This window comes from Cavia porcellus, unplaced genomic scaffold (genome assembly GCF_034190915.1).
Source record: "Cavia porcellus strain 051 isolate PalLab524CR breed Dunkin Hartley unplaced genomic scaffold, mCavPor4.1 scaffold_2, whole genome shotgun sequence".
NCBI classification, from domain to species: domain Eukaryota; kingdom Metazoa; phylum Chordata; class Mammalia; order Rodentia; family Caviidae; genus Cavia; species Cavia porcellus.
In genome coordinates, this window is record NW_026947485.1 from 52,465,460 (window position 1) to 52,489,473 (window position 24,014).

Sequence of the window (24,014 nt, forward strand, 5' to 3'; positions counted from 1 at the left end):
TTGAATGTCCACCTTGTATTCTTTGATACTGTGATTTGAGCAACTATTTTCAAGATGATAATATGTAATCTACTAACAGGTGATTTCTTACTGTTATGTTTTTTTTTTTTTTTTTTTTTGTAGTTCTGTATTACGTGTACCCTTACACCGCTTTGTTTTGTTTTGTGTTTTTCTCTTTTTCCTCTTAAATTAAAAAAAAAAAAAAAAAAAAAAAAAAAAAGACCTTGCCCTAAAAAGCTTAGGAGTAGTTATCATCGAATAAATAAGAAATCTTGAAGTAGATCAGCTTTAATGTTACTAATTTCAGCTTAAAATTATTAAAGACTTGTCTAGAAGGTAGGGAAATAACTTGACTTGGTTTGGTTTGATTTGAGACAAGGTCTTACTAATGCAGTACAAGCTGGCTTTGAACTCACTTACGTAGCCTACACTGGCCTCAAGCTCACAGCAATCCTCCTGCCTTTGCCTCCTGTGTGCTGGGTTTACAGGTGTGCTACCATGCCCAGCTGGAGAAAACCTCTGTTAAATAACCTCACTAAGTTAGTTGATTTTCCCTCCTCAAACAACCGCGGACTCTCCCAAATACAAACAAACCAAAGGTAATGACATACTCGGAATTTCATCAAACCAAGACCTGTGTCACTCACAAAGCATTTCTTACCCTTGGAAATTTATTTGAAAATGTAGACACAAATTCTAATCTTTATCTTTGACATGTTCAAGAACAGATTTTGCTACAATCAATAAATAATATATCCTAATAAAACTGAACTCATTTTACAACTGCTGAAAAAGTTGCTTTCATTGATGAAATTTTTCGAATTTTGAATTTAATCTTTATTTTCAATGAATTAGTGACAGCTGGTGAATGGGTAAAAACACTAAAGGAACTTTACATCTACAGACTGTGGTTTTAAAATTCTCTTTCAATACAGCATCCAATATACTTGTAGAAGTGTTATCCAAAGGAGCATTGAGCAGACATGCTGTATGAGGCAGCTTTCCCATTCCTGAGACAAAATACTTGACACTTGCAATTTAAAAGAGGAAGGATTTATTTCTGCTTACAGTTTCAGAGGTCTCAATTCATGTTCTTCTTGCTCCAAAGCACAAACATGATGGAGTGGAAAGCCGGAACTCAAGCAGAGCATGAGTTAATAACCAGGTAGCCAGAGATATTTGGAATATGTACCCTCAGCACCCTCCTTCCTCCAGCCAAGACCCACCTCCTAATAGCACATTCAGCACATTCGACTGGTCAAGTGATCTTTTAGGTTAGGGTCATCATGCTCTAGGCACTTTCAAAAATACCCAACTCTGAACACACAAGTTTTTTGGGGTGTGGGTGGGTAGATACTTTTTCCAAATTATGACAGATGTATTTTGTGTGTGTGTGTATGTGACATATTTAATGAAAATACTCTTCCAAAGGAAACGAAAACAAAACACAATAAAGAAACAATGTCAGGAAACAAGGCAAATGATAGGGGAAAATGAAACAATAAAGTAGGGAAAGACAACAGAAGGGAAGGAGAAGAGGAAGCGGGCAAGAGGAGAGGAAGCAGGGAGAGAACAACATGAAAGATAATCTCAGATGACAAACCTGGTCCTTCCCTGTCCATCCAAAATACTTGCCACCTGCTGACTCAGTAAGCCCTGCTGTGTACGCCCTGTTCACAACATCCCTGCCATAGCTCAGTGTGCCTTCCCATCCCTCCAGCTTCCTCGCGGACATCAGTTGGCCGGCATCTTTTATCTATGTTAGCAGGGACTCTTCTTCAGAGCTCACAGCCTCAGGATTTTCTATTCTAGCCCTTCTGCTACATCACTACCAAGCTTCCTTACATAGTAAATTTTGAGGGTAAAAGCATAACATTATCAAACCTTTCATAGTATTGCCTGTCTTGCATCCCATAATTTTCTCTTATTATTTCATGTTTTAATGCTACTGAATTTACTGCATTCTCAAGCACATCATCATTATTCATGCTCCTGTGCCTTGCTCCTCTCCCTGGCATGCTCTCCATTACTATTTGACCTCAAAACCTAAGTCAGATTTCATCTGCTCTCCTTCTTTGTTAAAAGGTTCCACTGGGAATTTTAAAGTTCCCTGCTTTCTATTCTAAGGCCAAAATTTGTTAAAAGTTTGACTTCTCCATCAAATTGTATTTATTCGTTCATGTAGTCAGACAACAAGTGTCCATTAAATGTAGTGACACAAGTGCCTCATAATATAGCATTATCCTGAATATCTGCCCTAGTAACTAGAACAGTGGCCACTTTGAAAAAAATAACACAGATGGAAGTATAGCAGGAAACAGTAACATTCTGCTGCTGCTCACAATTTCAATGGTTCAGAATTTTAATAAGTATATCGTGATTTCTTCGAAAAGCAAATAAGGAAAATACAAGCACAAGTCCTTTTTCCTCCACTTCCCTGATGTAACCTGGTTTCTTCTACTATCCCTTAATGATTTTTAGAATCCATCATAATTATCTCAGAACCCCACAACCATTACATACATATTCATAGTACTATTATTTCTCATTCAAATGAATTGGAAAAATGAAAACATCAAATTTATTCATCATGAACTTCACATTGAGTTCATCAATAGTAGAAGTATATTGCTGTATTTCAACAGTAGCCAAAAATTAACTGGAGCTAATAAAAAATTGAAAAAATTAGCATTTGAAGCTAATCGTGGATGAAGGACCCATTATAACCCAACAGTGATTTCTTTTCTTAAGCATTTCTGTCAAATATTTCACTGAACATCTACCATAAACCAGACACAATGCCAAGACTAGCTAACTTGAGGTTAACAAAAGGCTCAACATATAAATAAATAAATAACATACAGTTTAAAATTTTGACAACTAACACAAAGGAAAAATATTACTGGCAGATAAAACAACAAAGAAAAATATTTTAATTTGGATAGCACAAAGGGTATTCCAACTGAGACCCGACGAGGAACAGGTCTCCTGAAGCGGAAGAGTAGAGATCTCATGCCAGACTAATACCACAGCAGGAACAGGCCCAGCACATTTGGCACCCCAAGGGAGGTCAGTGTGGGTAGGACACTGCCCTGCACACTGTCCACTGAGCTGAGTATGGCGTAATTCAAATCATAAACATTAACAGACATACTAGAAAAACTGCAGAATGTGATTCCATAAACCTTCCTGGCAATATTCTTCCAGATCTTATGTGTTTTTTCCACATACACCATTACCATAAAAAATCACGTATAGGACCACTCTCAGTAGAACTTCTACTTCTCAGCCAGAAGTTGGCTGAAATACTTACTTTGATTTCATTCAAAACACTCCCAACGAAAGGGTCCTTGGGAAGTTACATCAAGCAGTCATCAACTGCATATAAATGTAAATTACAGCTACAATTTGGAATATCAGGAAACATTCACAGAAATTTTATACTTTTAAGTACTTTCCAAGAAAGGATGAGTTACATCCATTTCTCTGAAAAAAAAAATCCATTTAAACTGAAATTTTGTGAACATTTGTGTACAGTGATTTCTGTCATAAAGTCAAACTGAGGGAAGAACAGTTATTTTGTCAGAAAATTGAATGTTTATCCATCTAGGACCTTAAAAATTTCTATTAGTTTAAGCAATTATTTTCTATTAATGTAGACTTTCAAATTCCATACTGTGGTGGACAAATTAAAAGCAGTTACTATCTAGTCTCACTGTTAACCAAAGATTATTTTCAAGAATTTTAGCCTGTGGGCTGGGGATTTAGCAAGCAGGCAGTCGTGAGTTCGATCCCTGGTACCAATAAAAACGAAAAAGACAAAAAAGAATTTTAGCCTGGTTCTGTCACTAATTACCTGGGTACCCCTGAATAAATTCTTTACCTCTTTCCGTCTCAGTTTATTAACTGAGAAACACAGAGGTAGAATACAGTGATCTCTAACGTATCTTTCCAACTTTAACACTATAATATTACAGGTCTGTGGGTTCAGAGTCAATACATATATAAATAATGTATACAAGCATATGTCATAATATCAAGAAAACAACCTGGAAAGAATTAATATAAGGACTCACTCCACTAAGACCTTATATTTTATGTCATCTAAATAATATACACTAATATAATTATTAAAATCTTTCTATCACACAGATGAATATGATCCCATATGTATTACTTAATCCCATAACTGGTTATTCTTGTATCTGTACATAATTAACATCCACCTGCAGACTTAGACACTTGACAAAATATTTCCATGTAAATTTTCATGTCTGACCCTTCGCTAACTATAAAAGGTGAAACATACTGCAAGTATATTTCAAGGATGTAGAAATTGAAGCTGAAAGACAATATCCCTTGACAAATGTTCCCTCACAAACAAGTATTCAGGATTAGTACAAACCACCTCATACTTTCCAAGTATGCAGAGCCCTTTACTAAGTATCGGTGTTGTGTGCTGGCTGGTGTTGTCACACTTGTAAAAGAATAGAGATAATTCAATCAAATTCTGGGCCATTATTTCATGTTCGCTTTTCCTCTAGATGCCTTGTAGTGAGTATTATTTTGTCTGTTTTGAATATGGATATCAAGCTGATTGGTGTACAACATGTGTACCTCTCTTACCAAAAGAAAAGCACCTCGCTGTTTGAGTCTATCACCAGCGACACCTCCAGTCTCCCAAAGTCTCCTCAGAGTATGTGAGGCTTCAGAAGTGAGTTCTCAGGTACACTAAAAGTGACAGCAACAGGCCTGGATAGCTGGAAACTCTTTTTAGTTGAAACCGTCGTTAGAAAGATTTATAAAATCAAGTCCCCTGAACAAAGAAGCTTCTTTGTGAAATGTTACATAGGATTGAGTTTTAAAGTTGTGTGCCAAAGGAATCCCACAGGAGTATGTTTAGGATGGAGAGGTGCAAGCCTGTCTTCCAAAGAGACCATTCACAAGTATTTCACATTTATATTAATAATACTGCACCTTCAATCAAGAGGGAGAAGAATAAAATTATTCCCAAATGATTTAAAATTGTCTTCACCCTCTGAGAAATGCTATTCTAGGTTTATAAACTACTCATTTTTTTCCATTCACTGTAATTTAGTGCTTCACACTCTAAAATGGACACTAAAATCTGTCATTATTACTGACCAGGCTGTAATCATACATACTCGGTCAAGCCAACACTGTAGACTCTAACTCTGGGAATGCAGTTAACCAATTTTGTTTTTTTGTCCCACAGAGTACTGGTTAGACTTGTTTATTTGCTTTTAGTTAAAAAAAAAAAAATAACTGCAGAAAATGAACACTCCCATGGCTGTTTTGTGTTTGCACATTACACTGTACCTTTTAAATATTTCTGCTTACTCTAGATGTCATCAGAAAAGTAAACTAAATTGCAGATTTCATCCCAGGGAGTGTTACTGCAAACCCCTCATTTTCTTTCATCTTAATGAGCACAAGGAATGGAATGTGAACCTCAAGCACATCAAAACAAGCAAACCTGAGTGAGATGACCGTGGATCCTCAGTTAAGCAATGGGATCTATCTTTCAGGAAGGCGATTTTGAACACAATTCAGACAACAACAAGTCTACACCACTGTCAGAGAAAAGACTTCTAAGAGTTGTGCAAAAGATTAAAAGGCACCATGTTTTTTTCTTGTGTCTTAAGAAAAATCAGAAATAGACAGCAAAGTCTTGTGTATGATCTTATATATCCTGTATTATAGCCTATTTCATACCCACAGTAAAACTGAAATCTTTAAAGGAACTGCCTTCAAGTCTAGAATATTTATTCTGGTTAACAAAGCAGTGTCCTCCATAAATGTCATTTCTTCACTTTTGTGTAATAAAATCAACCTTTAATAAGTTCTACTCCTCTCTTTCCTTTCAATATATTTGTTTTGCAATCCTAAATTTCCTTACTCTGTGAGTGCCGATTTATCTGCTGTACTATGTCCATTGTTCAGTGCTTTACAAAAGAATAACTTGTGATAATTAAATGACCAAAATCTATTTAATGCTTAAATATTGTAATACAGATTATTCATATGCAATCAAGTTATTATTATTGGTTTATTAGCTGCAAACAATAGTGTCAGAAATATTGAAGTAAGTTTTCCCAGCAGGCCTATAGATATTTGCTATTATAATCTTTGTTTTAACAACTCCTAAATGAGAAAACTACAAATTTTTATATAGTAGGAATACTTTAAAACTGCCTGCAATAAATCTTCTTAGTCTTATGTTATATTTCCATACCATTGAAAGAAATAGCTGATACTGCACATAGTTTTGAAATACACTGTTCTCTAAAGTATATGCTTCATCAGCAACTTACTTCAACATCCACATCTCCCTCTCAAAGGGAATTGAAACTAATTATGTACTGTCCCAAATGCTCAGATACTACTGATACCATATGAATTCATATATTATTCAAAAAGCTGATTTTTAACTTATTAATATGACTCTTAGGTAAACTGTATCTCTATTATAAAAGACTTTGCTTTACTCCATGAGCTAACTCTAGCTGTAACAGTTATTGAGATATTCTTTCCAATATAACTACAAACACTTGATTAAGAGGCTGCTTAATCAAGAAATTTTTAAATGAAAGAGAAAGCTTATTCTATGCAAGACAAAATATCAAAAGAAGATGAAGGAAACATGTATGTATAATTCTTCAAGAAATATTCCAAATAAGAGTTTTTATCCTTAAAATTTTTATTGGTATATAATATAAGCTATAATTTAGGCTGCTAGATTCATCAAGACTGCTAAGATACCTTTTAAATATTTCTGCTTACTCTAGATGTCATCAGAAAAGTAAACTAAATTGCAGATTTCATCGCAGAGGTTTGCAGTAATCATATAATTCTTTATGGCTACGTCTAAAAGATCTGAAGTCACTCACTGTGCCATTTAACCAAGTTTCATGGCCAAGTTAAATTTTTCTTTTCCAATATGAAATTTAGATTAACATGTTGCACAGTGAAATTAAAACTAAGTAATACGTCTGAGAAAGGTTAATGTTTCTAGAGAAAACAGGTTTCCCAAAAGGCTAAGGACTGCAACAAGCAGCAGACCGGCAGGCTATCTGAAACAGGCAACCACACCTATCAGTTCCTATGGATCATCCGTCATAGTATAAGAAGCCACCGACTCCAAAAAAGGAAAGAAAATAGACCTTCAAATATTCAAAATAGTAACTAATATTCAGATAACTCTACATACTTATCTTGTCTAGAGTAGTATGTTCAATTAAAAACCTTACAGGTTCTCTACCTGTCGGGGCTGGGGATTTAGCTCAGTGGCATAAGCACCTGCCTTGCAAGCAGGCGGTCATGAGTTCAATCCCTGGTACCGATAAAAATGAAAAAGACAAAAAAAAAAAATTACAAAAAAAAAAAAAAACCTTACAGGTTCTCTACCTGTTGTGCACATTGGAATTTCTTGGAGATTTTATAGATACCTAAGCTCTTTTCCCAAATGATTCACACATTAATTGGTTTGGAACAGGTCCTGGATACCAGTATGTATTTTAAGTAGCATGTGAAGTAAAGAACCACTGCTTGTCACAAAGAGATACGATTATTGTCTCACCCTGTATCTTTAGCTTAGGTTATTCCAATTTCTTCTTGCTACAAGTGGAAAATGCCTATATACCACAAGAGGAAGAGAATATGCTTAAATTCTTTACCTATCCTTGGAATGAGGCCAAATTAGTAAGTAGACTTACTAATGAGGCCAATCAGTAAGTAGTTCTGAAAATCACAGAAGTCTTTTCTCTGTATGTCAAGTTTTTTCTAAATTCAGGAATTATCTTGAATTTATCATAACAGAGATGAAATTCTCAAGAAATACAACATATTGCATTTTTTTCAACTTTTTCTGGCCCAATAGCGAGGTAGAATACAGTCTTGTTAGTAATAGTGGTAAAGCATAGAAGTAATTTTCAGCTAGGGAAGCAGACTAGAATTTGAAGCTGGGAAAAACTATCTTCTCTCCTTAGTAAACTTAACACAATCTGTAGAGGACCTTAAATGTCCCAAAATACCTAGTCCTTCCTCTGACAACCCAAACTCTCATTTACAAATAAATTGAAAGTACACAAGCTATCTGCTGAAAGTCAAGACTTTAGCTATTTAGATACAGCTATAGGCCAGCTACTTGGCTTTTCTGAACTCAACCTTCTCTATAGATGATAATGCCAACCTTACATGTTCCATAGAGTTGTTGATAATTATATCATCACTAAGAAAAATCAAGTTATTAAACACATAATGTTGTAACAGTAATATCTTTAATATTATAAACAAAAATATTCTTTAATATGCATGGACTTAAGACACAGTCTTCCCTTCTAAAGAGATGTAAAGAAAGTCAAGCCATATTGTAAGAGAAATTACCACAGCTTAGCTCATTTAAAGTTGTTTTCTACAGAAGAACCAAATGTCCTTAAAAGGTAAAGATTTTCATTTATTTAAAAATTAAGACAGAAGAAGTATTGGGAGCAAACACTGTCCCTGGCCCAGGACTAAACAGCGCGAGGGCCACAAAGCTTAATAAGAAACCAACCCTCCCTGTGAGGTGCCCTCAGTCTAGTAATACAAAAGAGGGACTGAAATTCTGTGGATAAACGATGTCCTCAGAGTCACTGCTTCTTAACTAAAGTTATGGGGAAGCAACATAAGCGAAGCTGGGTGAAGGAAAATGCTAAACATATATAGCGAAGCACAAGAAGCATATTTTGGCTATGAAAAAAGTTCATAAAAGGAAAAAGCAAGTTATTTTTTATTCCTAGACTCAATCATCCAAAATCATTCCCCGAAAGTTTATTACGGGCCTGGAGTTACACTAATTTCTGGGAACGCAACTTCGAGCCATGGACATTAGACACATAATTGCACAAAATAAATTACAACGTGTGGAAACAGCTAAAAATGAAAGGAAGTGTGTGAAATAGGAAACTCATTTTAGGTGAGTTCTCTGAAGGGATAGGAACTGACCTGCCAAAAGGAAGACCTGGATGAAAAGCCCTGAGGCAAAAAGAAAACCAAAGGGATCTAAGAAGTGGAAAGGAAGCCAGTGAATCTACAGAGGACCAAAGTCTAGGAGAGTGCAGAGAGGGAGGGAATTACAAGCAGGAAACAAGTTCTGTCAAGTTACAGAAAATAAAAGGGCTGAGAAGAAGCTACCAAACTAATTGAGAAGTGCGACTTATCAATAAAAGAACATTTTGGTAGTAACTATTCCTTCCAGGATACAACCAAAAAGAGTTAAAGCAACAGCCATCTAGAGCAAAAATTGGTCTGAATACCAGGAAATGGTGCTTAGCTGAAACCTCAAATGTCTCAGTGAAATAGTACTAAAATGTAATCCGAGTCCTTAGAGAACAGCCTGTGTCATAAAATTAAAAGACAACTATGGAACAGAAATGAAAATCAACTGAGAATTCAGACACAGAGGCATATCAATTGGAATTAAGAGAGCATAGATTTATAGATTTGCTAATCCTTCCATGATATAACATTCTTCATGCGTGACTCAGCTCCAGTATTCTGATATGAAAAGACTGAGAACCTGATCCAGTGCTGTAGTGACAAATATGGTATAAAATCATGGAACTTAACAAGACAACGAGAGATCTTTTGAAAGATCCAGCTGACCAACAAAGATATCAGGTAAAGTTAAAAAAGAGATGAGAGACTGTGGAGAAAAAGAACACAGTCAACAGATATGGAGTAATTTTTAAAATAAAGCACAGGGAGAAAACAAAGTAAATTTGCGATTTCAAAAATCTTAGATGGAAAAGATTTTGGTAAAATGATGTGCAAGGTGATATAAAGCCCCTGGTGTCTCAATATTTAGAAGGCAGCTGATGTGAAACAGTTCATTAGTATTAAATAAATGAATGATTGATGTTGTTTCAAACAAATTAAAAGAAGTACTGTGTCAGGCAAACAAGTCCAGACCCACAAGGTCAAATAAGGTATTACTTATGGACTGCATAAATTAAACCAAAAGTAGAGTAGTAGGCATAGTAAACAGTCCCGGTGATCACACTCAACAACTGACTAAGCAGCTACCATCTGATTTTCACTGCAATTTGGGAATCCTTCGCATCAAATGTCCAGAGACCAGATGGCTAACAAGGCCCAAGTGTAAATCAGTGAGATAAGACTTGTGGTCTGAATTTCTTCAAACTGCTCTATCCAAACAAAATTTGTTCAAAATATGTGTGTATAGTACAAGTCAGTATTGTTCAAACCCTCTTTGAAAGGCACATTTTTATGATTACACATTTTTATTTCATTGGAGCCCAATCATTGAAATTAATATACAATGGATCTTATTTAAAAAATTAAAAATCTAAAGTTTGTATGTTTAAGTTAAAATATTGAATGTTTTATTCTATTTTTTGAAATTTAGATTCAGATCAAACAATGGACCACTTAATTTAGTTGAAATATTGAAAACATAAATATGTAAAAATATAAATTTAATTTTATGTTTCTAATGTTGAGTATCTGTATACAGAATTATTTGTATTGATAAGACTTTTAAAATTCTGCTGTAGATGAGAATTTTATGAGAGCCCTCACTGTCTGGCAATCACAGGCTAAAGATAATTGCTCACAATCATACCATTACATGGGTGTGTTATTGTCATTTACCTTTGCTATGACAGCATCTTCGTAATGCTGAAGGAATGCTGTGAGAATAACCTACAAAAACAAGTCTCTACATGAATGAGATGTTCATGTTCTTTTCATAAAGGAAAAAAATAATGGGCAGTATCCAAAGATGAGATGTATGACATTATTATGATCGCACTGGTATGAATCAATTATTCATGATCATTTGAGATGGTGGGAATCTTTATTTCCCCCTTAAATTTTCCAATCCAAGTTCTCACAAGTTCTCAAGGGCCATGGAAAATGTATTTAACCAAATAATGTTCCAAAGCAGAACAAATTTCTCCACCCACTCTCTCTCCCATGTTTCACTTAATGTAATTTTCACCCTCTAATACAGTGCTCCCATCTGAGTGTTGTAACAGAGATCTCCCTTGACTTCTGTGTTATCTTGCTATTGAACTCATGGAGCCTGGGGAGAATTCAACAAAAATTTACCAATAGTTCTCAACAGACTAGCTGAAAGAAACATGGGGAAAGTGATAACACTGAGTCTCAGCTGTGCTAAAATAAAGAGGAAATAGAACACCTGAAAACGGTAGAGGATGATCCCCATCAGTCTTTTTCATTGAGATATCCCCTGGCCCTGGGTACTGAGCTTAGCAGGAAGCAGGTTCTTTTTCCACAGACTGTGGCTAATGGACAGCTGAGAATCACTGTCTTAGAGAATCCGTCAACAGGAGTTGCTCCTATATGAGCTCTTCCTTCATAGGACCAACAGGTAAATGATTTGTGCAAGCCCAGTAAGTTTCTGAATTTCAAGATCTTACTGAAAAAAAAAATATAAAATAGTATATAGTATTTAGTAATCCAGTAAAATTGTATCCCTCCCGCCAAGCCTCCAGAGAGGCCTAACTTCACTGACATGAAAGCTGTGTAGACACAATACTTGGACTCTGCTAGGAAAGTCTCACTGCTAAGCTGCTGTACTCATGGAATTCATGATGACTTTTTGCATGAGAGTGCTTCTGTTCGTATTTTACACTGCCTCTCATCTCTCAAATTATGGACCACATTCTGAGTTTTGCAAAAACTGATGCAAGATGAGTTTCCCGGCCTCTATATGTAACCTGAGTGTGTGCTACAGGTTATCAAGCTCTAACCTGTCTTTGGGAAGTTGAGCCCTCACCGTAATGGTTTTTGCCACCAGCAGGACTTTTGTTTTAAAATATTATTACTTTTAATGTAAGGAAATAACTTGCCTCAGAGTAAATCAACACTGTAGAAGAGAACACAGACAATATTACATGTAAGTCAACTTTGTCCATTTTTCCTCATGTAATTTCCTGTAACTCCAGGGAGGAAACCATGTAAAGAGGTGGATGTAAGAGGTTGCAGTAAACAAGAATTAGACATTTATAATTTTATTTGTACACACACATGAAAGAAAGTTACAAACATACTGACATATCCTTTGTTTTCAGTTGCAATTTTGTGTTTTAACTGGATGAGATGAAAAAGACCACTTAGAGTCTTAAAACTATTAAGATCAGCATTTCCAAATAATCTACACGATATTTCATTCATTTCAACAAGCAACTATTCCATTCATCCACAGACTTCAGAACAAAGTAACAAACAGCCTGAGATAACCAACCAGCCACTTTACCCTACCAATAAGTTTCAATGAGCAACTTGGGAGACACTTAAGAAACATAAATATGTTGTTTTCCCCCTTACTGAGCATATTGATTAGAAAAAGACATCTGAATCTCTGCCTTCCCACTGTCTGATATGGCAACTTTCATAAGCCTTTAAAACCTCTTCTAGATCTAGCATTGTAGGTTTGGGAAAAATTAACCCAAGCATATGTCCTCATGACCTCAGCTGGCCTTGAGCTCACCTGAGATTGTCCCATGTCAGAAATCTTAAATCCATAACTTCTGTTATTATATAGAATTCCATCTTCTCTTTCTACATATTGTAGTCAATCACTATACCTAATTCTACTTTTGTTTCTTAAACTACAAAATTATGTTACAGCTAAAGGCCAGGATACGAATCTTTCTTCAGGTTCTGTAAAAGTATATGGACTGCTAATGCCTTTCTTTTGTCTTATTTGCAAGGACTTCTTTTATATCCACTGCCTATCACGTCAAATTTTCTTTGGACAATGTCCTTAAATCTTTCCCCCACTGTCCTTTCATCATAAGTCCATTTCTCCAAACTAAAACTGTGAGCTCATTTTCATCATGTAACATTCTTCTTCCACATATACTTCACTGATTGCAATCCTACCTGCCACTGCCACAGTCCAAAACACCCTCCCTTGTCAGCCAGATTAACAGTCTTCCAATTGGTCACTCCTTGCCTTCAGTCTTTCCTATTCTTATTTATTTTCCAAACGGTTTCAAGAGCAATCCTTCAAAACTATAGCCAAACTAAAATATAAATCTCATAGGTCCCTACTTCCTTTGATCTCCTCTACCTTACTTAACTCTTCTACAGAGCCTTTCCTTCTCATCTCTTTCCACACCTCATCAAGCATTTTATAGCCCAATTTACATAAAATTGCTTCCAATGTCCTCCAGCTGGCAACATCCTACCTCTCTTAACTCTAAAACTATAGATGGGCTGTGTTTTGGGCTAGAAATACCCTGACCTCATCTTCTTCCATCCTCTGCTTCAATAATTTAGCTCATTTAGGTGCTGTCATGCACAGGGTTTCCTCTGGAAGGCTCTGGCTGAGGCCCTCTCTATTGTGCAGATTTGTGCTTCTCTTAGGTGAATATGGGGTAGGTGCTACTTTCCCTGGAGCACTAATTGCAAATAAACTGCCTGTTTCTCTTCTAAGACTGCACATTCTGAATGCAGAGAACACAATTGTATTGTTCATCATTGTATCCTCAACATAGCACAGTGTCAATGTGGGGACCCAAACTCAATGTAATTGATGTTTATTTAGTTTCCCAAGTCACATTTTAACTCCTAATCCCCAAAATTCACAGAAGACAATTTGTGTGTACAGAATGTTCAAATCCAGGAAGTTTGAGGTTTGAGAACTAAAATTATCTAGACCACAGCATTTGTGGTCTTGGTCATTAAATGTTATTTATTTCTTCAGTGGTAAGCATTTTTGAGATGATTTCCAAGCTAATTCCCAGGCCCCAGCTACTTGCTAGAAGAACTCTCAATAGGAGGGAAATAAACCCAGTTCCTTGGATGAGTCCTCATCCTCCACCTGCCCCTCAATACTATCTCAATTCTTCCTGTAACGATCGAAAGAGTATAGGACGATCAGAAAGAAATTGAAAATTTTGACCAAATAAAAAGTAGGATACAGACATAATGTCCAATATCAAGGTATTTTATAAAAATAAGGCTAAAGTAATAAATTAGGAAAACAAAATTAATAGTAGTAAGAATAACAATAACTATATATTATTTTAGAGCACACAGTACACTTTAAAATACATTTATACAATCGTCACCAAAACAAATCTGATCACTTATGCAGGAATTATAGAAAGGATTTGTAAAAAGGCAAGAAAAATAACCTTTTGTTTGGTGGAAAAACAAATAGGTGTGTATATCCACTTCCATGAATCATGAATGCAAAGATGTAGTCTCTTCCTTTTTACTTGTGCAAAATGTATTCTATACATGTCATCATTTCACAATCACTTAAAATCTATAATTAATTGATGTCAGTACATTATGGATATAAATATCTAGGGTCTCAGTAAAACGTGGTCTACATACCCTAGTCCCTGTGGGTATATAACCTAATATAACCATGATGAATAAGAAAAACAAAGCCTTAAAATTGATATACCTGGGCTTAAGGAAAATAATAATGCAAAACAACTCATTGAGCATTTACTCACTTGTGTCTGTGTTGATTAAGCATGAAATACACATTTTCTAGTTTAACCCTTAGAGTAACACAATGAAGTATCTAGCACTAACATCACCAGTTTGTGAATGAGAGCTTAGAGCTCACAGAGTTTAGATAACTTACCTAACACCAATAACAATGATCTAGACAGAGACTGAATGCTTGCAATTTGTTCTCATTGACCTCCGGAACCCTAATTTTAAGATGCTTAAAACAAAAGAGGACAACGATTCTCCCTAGTTTCCTGGCAAGAGCATGCCACACATACCCGGAGGAAGAACTGTGAGAGGAAACTTCATTTCTATTCTAGAACACAGCTCAATGGTTGCCACTGGCCAATGGGAAAAACACAGTAGTCCATCAAAAATAACCCAAACTGAAACTAAACTATTAGTTTAATTTTGGAATAATTGATGATCAGAGCGCTCTCCATAGTTATCACCAAAGCATCTGAACTGCAGCCACACCAACATTTTGTTCCACATGTTGAAAAACAGGAAACTTTCTAGAGTTAAATGGACAACGAAAAACACTAAGCAAGGCAAACATCAGAATGACGTGGTCCCTGTTCCTCTGCCTGAGGCACAGGCATTTGAAGTTCAAGACTAGCCTGGGAAACTTAGAAACACCTTGTCTCTAACTAAAATGAAATAAAATATAAAAGGGCCTTAAATACAGTACAGTAGTAGAGTGCTTGCCTAAAGTTGGAGGCTCTGGGTTCAATTCTCAATCCTGAAAAAGATAAAAAGAAGTGAGAAAAAGAGCTTGTTCTTAATACTCCTCTAAAAGATCAAATGATCACAAAGTATTAGAAAAAAAAAAATAATAATCTGCTAGATTTTCTAAGAACCAGAACCCAAAACCTACACATATCAGTCTTCACTAAAGGGTACTTATTTGGGGCTTCTTTATGGTTCTTTTATATAAAGTGAATTCTAAGGAAAACCAAATAATACTTGTTGAAATGTACATTCAAAACAAGAGTGTTGCGGGAGAAATTTAAATTTAAGCCTCCTTCCTTATCATCAAGGTGAGAAATGCTCTAAGTACACAAACACCACACCTGAGTACCTGCTTTTCTTTCACTGTTTTGCATAAAGGCAGCATCCCTTGAAGTGATAAAATGGTATTCATTAAACAGTGATCAGTGGAAAGTTGGCAAAGGCTAAGAAAAGAAATAATAAGAGTTTCTAATAGCAGCCTGTTGATGGTGATAAAAATTCAGATGATGCCAAGAGGAATATTTCAAGTAGCAGGATGAGTGAGAAGGCATGATACGGCGGCTCCGTAAGAGGGACAAGTGTGAATTAGAGAACTGCTTGCTTTCTGCTGCCAATTAAGTGCTTACTATTATGAGAGCTAAAAACTCTTCAAAATGAATAAATGGGTTAAATAGAATGGGGATTACCATTTAAGTAGAGCATTCTAACTTTGCTTCAGATCATGGGAATTCTATAAAATCACAAAGGAGAGAATTAACTGAACAAAATAGTCTAATTTAATGGGAAATTTATTTCAGAAGAGAAGCTAAGGAAAATTTCTGGAGTTAAGTAATGACATTTAGAATTAGGAGACATTATGTAAAAGCAATGTCCAAGAATAAAGTTAAGTAATAAAATTTTTCTCTAGAAAAATCAGAGATAGAGTCCTGAGGCATTTTATAAAGAGGAACAAAGAAAAATGTAAGCTCTTTATAGACAATAATTAGAAGAGTGAAATTTGACCTAAATTAAAGCAAAATATTACATATGTTTAATCATAAGCTAAAGAACACAGTTTGCATACACACATACTTCCTTCTACCTTAAAAATCCCCCCAAGACTGAAATCAAAATGTTATTTCTGTTTTTTAGTCTAATTAAAACACATCATGTTGTCTATCACCTATTATCAGTACATGCATATTGCGGGTTAAGTAGAGAAATTAACATTAATTGAGAGTTTCATTTCACTGCAACATTTATGTTACCAAGTCACAGGCAAGGTGATCACTAATACAAGTAAAAATTTCAAGTTCTATACAGTACCGTATCTGATAATCTGAAGCAAAAAGTCACGGCCCTAGTACCCTCATAAAAAGAAGTTTTATAACTTGAAAATTTAATATCCATTCCAAAAATTAAATTATGTGCCAAAATATTTTTTCATAATATGAAAGCTTTGTAAATCTTGAAAGGATAAAAAAATCACAAAACAAAAAAAGAAACTTTAGAATGATAAAATTTCTTCACAAAACATCTTTTGGGTTCTACTTCTTTACTAATTTTATTTAATTTTTTAACAAACTTAAGTGGTTGAATTGTCTTTTCATAAATTTAAAACTGCTAAGAGAGAGTCACAGTGCACATTCTTTGAGCAGATTGTGTGTGGCCTATTTAGTTGAAATGTTTGATTCCATATGGATTTCTTCTCTTTTATTTATTATTTCTAGAAAAAAATTTCTCTAATAAGTTAGTAACTCAGAGGCAACCAATTTGAAATCCAAGCCCCCAAAGACTCCAGTATCCCAGGTCTGCTGCCTACAATATTTTCTAAAATGAATAGGGAAGACACACAAAGCACAAACTTCAGTGTGAAGCATGAATTCAGTATGAACCACAAGAGGGTGGTCCACTGAGGTCAGGGTTAAAGTTCACATAATAATTTGGAAATTATTCTCATCCTGGATCTCGTTTATGAAGCCTGAGAATACACCCTTTAATTAGAATGCAATTTCCAAAGCAGCCACTCCCTTGACTTTCCAGAGCTCGGTTATTCTCAGCAACAAAAAGCAAAAACAGCCTCATCACACTGACAGCTAACAGTCCTCTCTAAATTATGCCTTAAATGTCCCACAAAGAAGGCAGCAGGAATCCAGGACAACAGAGGCGTGAGCTGCCAGCCCTCCGTAACCACTTTTAAGAATAAAGAAAAACTCATATTCAACAGAGTTCCTCTTCTTCACTGCCTGCTTATGCAGCTGAACTGTCCCATGGAAGCTTGGAAAAAAGAGTGGGTTGTACATTTGAATATGTTCCCACACCCCAGCCGGTCTCATTTTTCTGATGATCCCTCTATCCAGCCAACCAGGGAAACTGACATCAATTCCGTGAGAGCCAGCTGTCCGCCTCTTCCATGGTGCTCAGGGAGCCACACAGGACTCCTGGAACAGGAGCCACGCCAGACCTGACTCACCACAGATGTTCTCTCCCTCCCCCACGCGCCCTGGGCCAGAGGCTTCCTTTCAAGGCCCATTGTTATTACTGAAGATTTACTGGGCTTCAGATAGGAGCTACACGTTGAAGTAAGGTGCAGACACTTATCTCCCCTAAACTCAGCATTGAGAGACATACAGATTGAATTACAGGAGATGGCCAGAGTCTGTGCGGAAGACCAGAGGGAAAGTCCTTGCCACAAAGAATCCAGTGTCTACTGTAATAGCTGTTTCAAATGCTATCCAGAATCGAGTTAAGTTTGAAGATGATATAAAATGTTCCACTTCTGCAATTCCAGATATCAATTTTACCTCTCTAAATCCAAAAAAGTGCCTAGAAAATTGTGGCTTGGAAAATAACAGAAAAAGGAGTTTCTGAAAATTGTAATCTGAATGCACAGTCAGATATGACTTATAAACATCTAGAAATGCTTACTGTTTCTAGCTGGAGAGGCACCACTTACTTTGGCCATTATTTGTATACCATTCATCTGTTAATATTCCTCACAGCCTCTCAGATGGAGCAATCATCTTTCTATCTCTGCCTTCTGTGCTACTGGTAGGAAACTCAATGTGCTCCCGAATGCTCCAGTGTCCCATGGCACAGATTGCATCATTTTCTCAACAAAGAAACTATTTCTAGCAACATTTTTTATCACTATTTATTTAACCAGTATGGACAGGGTGGAGAGAGAAGGAGGGAGAGAGAGAGGGAGACAGATACAGAGACAGAGAGAAATTTGCTTTAAATCCATTCTCTTAAACAGTATGGAATCTGTTACTGAATTGAGTTTCACCAAGTAGCACAAACAAATTTAGTAAACAAACATGATTTTTCATATACTTATGTAACAAGTGTCTGTGTTTTATTTTTATCCTGAGATTTTACTGATACTATGCTAGAGTAGGCCTGGGTAAAGGAGTTCAGCAAAATAAATCAGTTAAATAAAACACATCACATTATGTTGAGAGTAAGAGACACAATTCCTACTTTTCAACAGATGTAATTAAAAATGCCTTGCAAAATTTTTCTAGTACCCACTACTTCTAATAAATCACCAACAACATATGCCAGAATCTCAAAAAACCTTAAATTTCACAATAGCAGAGTTGATATATAGATAATAAATGATCAATTTATGTTTTGAGACAAAGATGTAAAGATATATGTGAAATCACCTTTATTTAATTCTTCAGGATTCAGCAATAAAAGCTACATAAATCTTACTCCTCAAAAGTTTCTGAGTTTCATTTCCTTCCTTTCCATTTGCTTTCCCAAGAAAAAAGTGTATCAAAGTAAAAACAATTCTAAAATTAAACTAAAACACACTCATTTTTAGAGCTTTTGTTTAAAAACTGGAAATTCCCTTCTTAGTGTTTTTACTGTTACTGTTTGTATTCTATGAATACTGTTACTGTTTGTATTTCTCCGCATCCCTCTCTTTTTCCCCACCTTACTTTGTTTGATTTTTATTTTGGGCCAGACAGTAGTATTCTAAAAGTAAGGAATATTACAACTTTCTAAACATTGCAAAATGTAACACACACACATACACACTCACAAAAAATAGCCTATATAAATGAAATTGTCTGAATGGATCAATTGAATTTAAATAAATAAAATAAAACTTGATTGCTAGAAATGAATTCTTCACTACCTACTTTGCAAAACTGAGAATGAGACATGGTAATTCAGTTACCTTTAAGAGAAATTTCAAAAGAACTCTATAGTGTTGCTCTGTGCATTTAAATATTTGATATATAAAATAGCGATATCGCAAATTCACCTTAACACACCTAGGGGAACTTATCAACCAGGACACAGGCTCGCTGTAGGGGATGGAAGGCAGAATCTCACACAGAATCACCATTCTGAACAGCACTCAAAAGCCACGGGTATTTCAAGGCACAGTCAGAATGCAGCAAAATACTGACATTTCTGTATTATTCTACAGAGCAATCTCAGAAAGTGAGAAAGTATCAAAATGAAGACACAAACAAATGCTGCTCAATAGTAATTGAAAAATAAAAAGATCTGAAATTCACTGGCTACAAAACTAGACACCACAATACCATCACCAATAGCCAAAGTGTTTCTTTTTTTTTTTTTCCCCGCTGTTTGTTTTCACTTTTTTTGTTTGTTTGTTTTTGTACCAGGAATCAAACTCAGGACCTTGTGCTTTCCAGGCAGGCACTTATGGCCCCAGCTATATGCCTGGCCTTCTTTCTTCTTTTTCTAAAGTTCCATTGTCTACATTTCCTTAAGGTTGTTTGATTCCTGCTGAGTTGTTGCTCAGTAAAGAACTAAGAAGTTCACACAAATCTCTCTGAGAATCTAATCCAGAATATACAAATCAATTCATCCTTTCTTAAAGAAATAATGGAAGCTGATCAAATTATTCATATGCCAGTTTTAGCTCTGAAATTTAAAATACTTTCAAGTAAATTCTTAATTTGTAGATCTGTAGTTATATGAGTATTAACTGAGCATGTTATCATAGTACATTCCCTAATCACCTACATTTTGTCTTTGAAATACTTACTTCTGATGAGTTCACCATCTGAAGGATTTTCCCACAACGACTGATCTTGACTCTCTCCAGATGTGAAGTGGCTATTGGTAGGTTGAGTTGTATCTTTCTCAGTTTGGTCTTTATTACATTTTTCTGAATAAAAAAGAATACATATTTATCATTGTTGAATGTTACATGATTTTCTCTAATTCTCTATATTACAGTTTTTCTTAATGTATCTCAATCTATCACAATTTAAGGAAACCGGAGGAGACACATTGCCTCAATAATATTTATTCAGTAAACACTTACGTTGTACATTAGAGAAAGAGATATTCACAGTAAACAATGCATTAGAATTATAGTAAATAAGTAATTTTAACGTAGCAAGCGATCTGCCATGATAAAGAAACAAGGAAAGGTTACACAAAGATGAAAGTGAGTGAGTCTATATGGGTAGGGGGCAGCTATGTCACAGAAAGCATCAAAGGAGACGAGAGTCCAATGAATGGTGGAGATGAAAGTCGGACTGCAGTTCAATGAGAAGTGACTGAGTAGTGAGGAGGTAGAAAGCAAGTACAGAGTTCTCTCTGTAGACATTTAGGAAAAAAGTCAAAGAATGTATAATGCATCCTCAGAGAAGAAGGCTGTTGAGGATGAGAGATTTATATGGGGGTTTATGAGATCTCGGGGGAAAGCCAATATGTGAGGAAATGTAGTCTTGTTGGGAACGTAAGTCAAACAAAAGCAACCTCTAACACCAGGTAAAATGCATGCTATGAAAGGCCCCGAGCACTAAAGAGGTTCAAAGGAAGGGAAAAAAACTCATCAGGATTCAGAGATCAAGAAAGATACTATAAAAAAAGGTGCATGTTGGATGGTCTTTAAAAGATTAGGGTTTCAAAAAGCCCAGATGGGAGAAATGTGGAAGAACAGCATGGGAAAACTCCAAAGGTAGTCACTTGGGCAAAGGTTCCAACTTTTTGGGCTGTGAAGTACTTTCAGGGCGACATTAGAAATAAGGCTCTATGGGTTTGATCCCTGGTTTAAAAAGACGACGACTAGAGGTGTGATTAGAAAAAGAGTGTGGGTATTTAACGCCAAGGTGAGAAATCTGGACCTAATTTAAAAACAAGATAAATAAGTAAAAGTACCCAGTGGAGATTTAGGAGATGCCTAAGCAATACCATGTAGTAGGAAGATTAATAAATTTTTGCACAACAATGGCTCTCAATTTTTTTTTATCTTGGAAAGTTTTATTGAAAATTAAAGCAGATTCCTGAGCCGAACCAACAATATAGGGCTGGACATGAACAAGTTCTTAATCTGAATTTGATGGCAAAACCTACCGACTAGGAGAATAACTTACTAATTATAAATCGATGTGTGTGTGTGACACAGTAGATGTTTAGGAATTGGACAAGGTGATGGGGATACAATAAATCGTGAGATGCAGCCCAGGCCTTCTTTCATAGAGAGTACAGTGTAGTGCATGAGCTCAGTACTGGCTATTTAAATTTGCAAGCCAGAAAAAAATAAAAAAGGTACAACTAGAAACAGTCATCTTCCTGAAAATTGATTGAAGACTTTTGAATTAATGAACTCACCAAAAGAGTGAATACGTTGAGTATTAAGAACAGTCTGCACAATTGTAAAGCAGTTAGAAAAGTAAGAGAAGCAGGATGATGTCTAACTATAGAAGAAAAGAAAGGAAACAGACTCGAACAGTTGTTAGTCAACCGTGTTAACAATTTCAGTGGAAGGAAAATTTTCTGCACATGCAAAAATTTCTCATGTACCATGGGAATTTTGCTGAAAAGTTCTGCCACAAAACACATTTTAACACATTAAAATAGATGGAAAAGAACTCGGGAGTCAATTCAGAGGTTGAGATTTCAAAAAGGGGCCTCAATTCTGCATATTTTCAGAAATCAAAATCATACTCAAATAGCAGTAAAATATAAATAAAAAGCATGCTAAACCAACATATTCTAGATTTATGTAACATTTACACAGCATTATCATAAGGAAAATGTAATCTTCTTGGGATATGTTAGTTTCAATTAAAATCTCTACTTTTCTAAACAAGTCCAGAAATCTTCCACTGCTATGGTCAACTCAAGCCCTTTCTGAGATTATCAATAAAAGAGATTTCTATGCAAATTCACTAGTACACATGAACTAGCTTGTCAGTAGATTCCACATTTGCTGCTACTGTTATGTAGCTGCCAGCCGCCAGGTGTCATGCTAGTAGGCTTGATTCAATTAGTAACTTTAATTGAAGCTGAATGAAATTAATTATATAATTTTGAGCTGTTCAAGTTTAATTCCATTAAAATTAATTCATGAAACCAAGGCATTATGAAGCATTGCTGACTAAAAGAAAATAGGTATGAATAAAGCCTCTAGACACACTTGACTCATACTTGAATCATGTCCAATATTCGAGTGCTAAACATAGACCCTCTCGACTCTACTCTGAATAAATGAAAATGCCATGTGGGTCCATCCATATACACAGGCATTTACAATTATGTAAGCCACTCTTGGAGAGAAAGGGAAGATCTCACTGCTCTAAATTTTTATTAGGAGATAGTTTATTGTAAGTTTTTTTTTTTTTTCTTAAAAAAATTTATTTATCTAGTAAATGGTACACTTACATGATTCCAAATCTTAAATCAAAAAAAGGAAAAGAAAAATATCATTTTGTCCCATTATATTCAAATCTGTTCAAATATATGTAATTACTACTACATCACAATCATCAATCTATCCAACTTTGCTTCCTTTGAAAACTAAATGATTAAGAAGTTGGTATCCTGGCTTTTGCTGTGACCCACAGCACCAATCCCAAAGCAAGACTCAGAAAGAGACCAGCTAAAACTTTAAATTGCTTTTGCCAATTCTATACTTGTATAAACTGCACCACTGTGACCACTTGACTCTTTTCATGTATATTATTTCATTAATACTTTTAAAATATTTTCTTAGTTTAGCAGAATGCTCCGATGGCAGCTTCATAGATGGTGGGCATTTACCTATATCACTGAATAAATGTACTGAACAGATAGTGGGATATGATGATAGTCAATTATAAGACAAGAACCACAATATCCAAACACAGAACCAACCTTACCACAGCTTTCAGTGGCAGAGTCAACCACTACTCTCTAGGACGATACAATGTCAATTCTAACAACAGGTTTCTATTAGCTTGTAGGCTTGCTGTGTCACTTCTGAACTGAGAGTCAAAGACATAGTCTTGGTTTAATCACTTCCATCCTAGATATACTGAGATTTGTAGCTGCAATTGAAGGACAATGTGAGCTGGAAAGGCATGGCCATAGGCAATGGGGTAATTCCAGTGAGGGGGAACATCAGTTTACACTTTTCCATAAGGTACTTACATACCCATCTAAGTGGTGCACCTCTCCAATACACAAGCTTTCTCTTGAAAAGGGGCCTCCATCATCTCAACTGTTCTTGTAAGCCTTGGCTCTGTGTCAGAACCACTTATAAAGCTCTTTACTTATAAGATGCATAGTTCCCAAATTCAGAGGTCCACTTCAGCTGGTATTGGTGAGTGGAAGCATAAATTAATCATGATGGATGTTTAAGTTTGAAGAACACTGTTTTAAGTAAGCTGTTCTCCTATACTCCATAACTATTTTTAAAAAAACCTAGAAGAGCATTTTAATATTGAGATATATATTCTGTTACTTATCACCCTGTGACAAGATTTTGAATAATCAGAAAATGAAATCTTACCTACTCA

The 24,014-nt window shown here is 35.6% G+C and overlaps 1 protein-coding gene across 1 annotated transcript in view; it reads right to left on the reverse strand.

Moving 5' to 3' along the window:
* Positions 1-24,014, reverse strand: part of Mdfic (MyoD family inhibitor domain containing) — an 81,358-nt gene that overhangs the window by 43,281 nt on the left and 14,063 nt on the right. The window contains exon 2 of the mRNA XM_013158191.3: positions 20,270-20,392. Coding sequence (XP_013013645.2) covers positions 20,270-20,392 — 123 coding nt within the window. The remainder of the gene's footprint in view (positions 1-20,269; positions 20,393-24,014) is intronic.